The 1,038-nt window shown below is 34.5% G+C and overlaps 1 protein-coding gene across 1 annotated transcript in view; it reads left to right on the top strand.

The window, feature by feature from the left end:
* LOC144889048 (uncharacterized) overlaps positions 1–155 on the top strand; it is a gene marked incomplete at its 3' end in the record, with an annotated part of 1,655 nt that extends 1,500 nt beyond the window's left edge. Inside the window, exon 4 of the mRNA XM_078768857.1 lies at positions 1–155. This exon is cut by the window's left edge and continues 43 nt beyond it. Coding sequence (XP_078624983.1) covers positions 1–155 — 155 coding nt within the window.
* Positions 156–1,038: the final 883 nt, after the last annotated feature.

The raw sequence follows: 1,038 nt of genomic DNA, 5'->3' as shown, positions 1-1,038 counted from the left end.
TCTTCCCATTTCTACTTTTTCCAACTTGAAAGCCTTGAAAGACAGAATTGGAGGAAGAGGAAAAATATATATATTGAAATACGTATTAAAAAACATTTTAAAAAAATATTGAAATACGTATTAAAAAAAGAAAAGGAAAAAAAGATTATGCTAGGGTTAGGGTTGGGATTTTGAATGTGAGGGTTAGGGATGGGGTTGGGTTAATGGGTTAGGGATGGGTTGGGTTAGGGTTGGGATTTTGAATGTGAGGGTTAGGGATGGGTTGGGTAAGGGATGGGGATGGGTTAGGGATTGGGTTGGGTTAGCGTTCTGGATGTGAGGTGAATTTTTGAATGAATGTCAAACCTCACAGACTCATTTATCTTATATTATCATTGAATTGTTTTTAAAAAGTTGGGAAAAGATAAATAGAATTGGAAGGTCATACAAAGAGATGGAGTTAAGAACTTTTTTTAATGGTTGATGTAATGGATTCAGTTGTTTTGACTAACAAATATGGTGTTTTAATGTGGGGGTTGGGTTAGGGTTTGTACATTATTATGACCCACTCACACACACACAAAAGTTAAGCCCCAACTAAAAAGTTGTGGGATTCTGTGTTTGGGGTTCACAGATTTAAAAACGTATCCCCATGATACACACAAAAGTTAAGCCCCAACTAAAAAGTTGTGGGATTCTGTGTTTGGGGTTCACAGATTTAAAAACGTATCCCCGTTATACACACAAAAGTTAAGCCCCAACTAAAAAGTTGTGGGATTCTGTGTTTGGGGTTCACAGATTTAAAAACGTATCCCCATTACATTTTTTTATTTATTTATTATTTTCAAGGGTTATCAGCTTTGTTTTTTGTAATTCCTGTGAATAAAATGACCCTAAGATTTCTTCTCCATTTAAATCATATAATTTGTAGGTCCAAGGGACTGTATCCATTACATCAACGATTTTAAATAATTCATTAGTCCATTTTTTTGTATAACCTTTCTCAAAATGGCTTTTCCATCTGTATATTCTTACAATATCACCAACTTTGAACTTCGG

The sequence above is a fragment of the Myxine glutinosa genome, unplaced genomic scaffold, assembly GCF_964187855.1.
Source record: "Myxine glutinosa unplaced genomic scaffold, kmMyxGlut1.1 SCAFFOLD_603, whole genome shotgun sequence".
NCBI classification, from domain to species: Eukaryota; Metazoa; Chordata; class Myxini; order Myxiniformes; family Myxinidae; genus Myxine; species Myxine glutinosa.
Note: the sequence above shows the minus strand (reverse complement) of the source record. Positions and strands in the feature narration are given on the sequence as shown.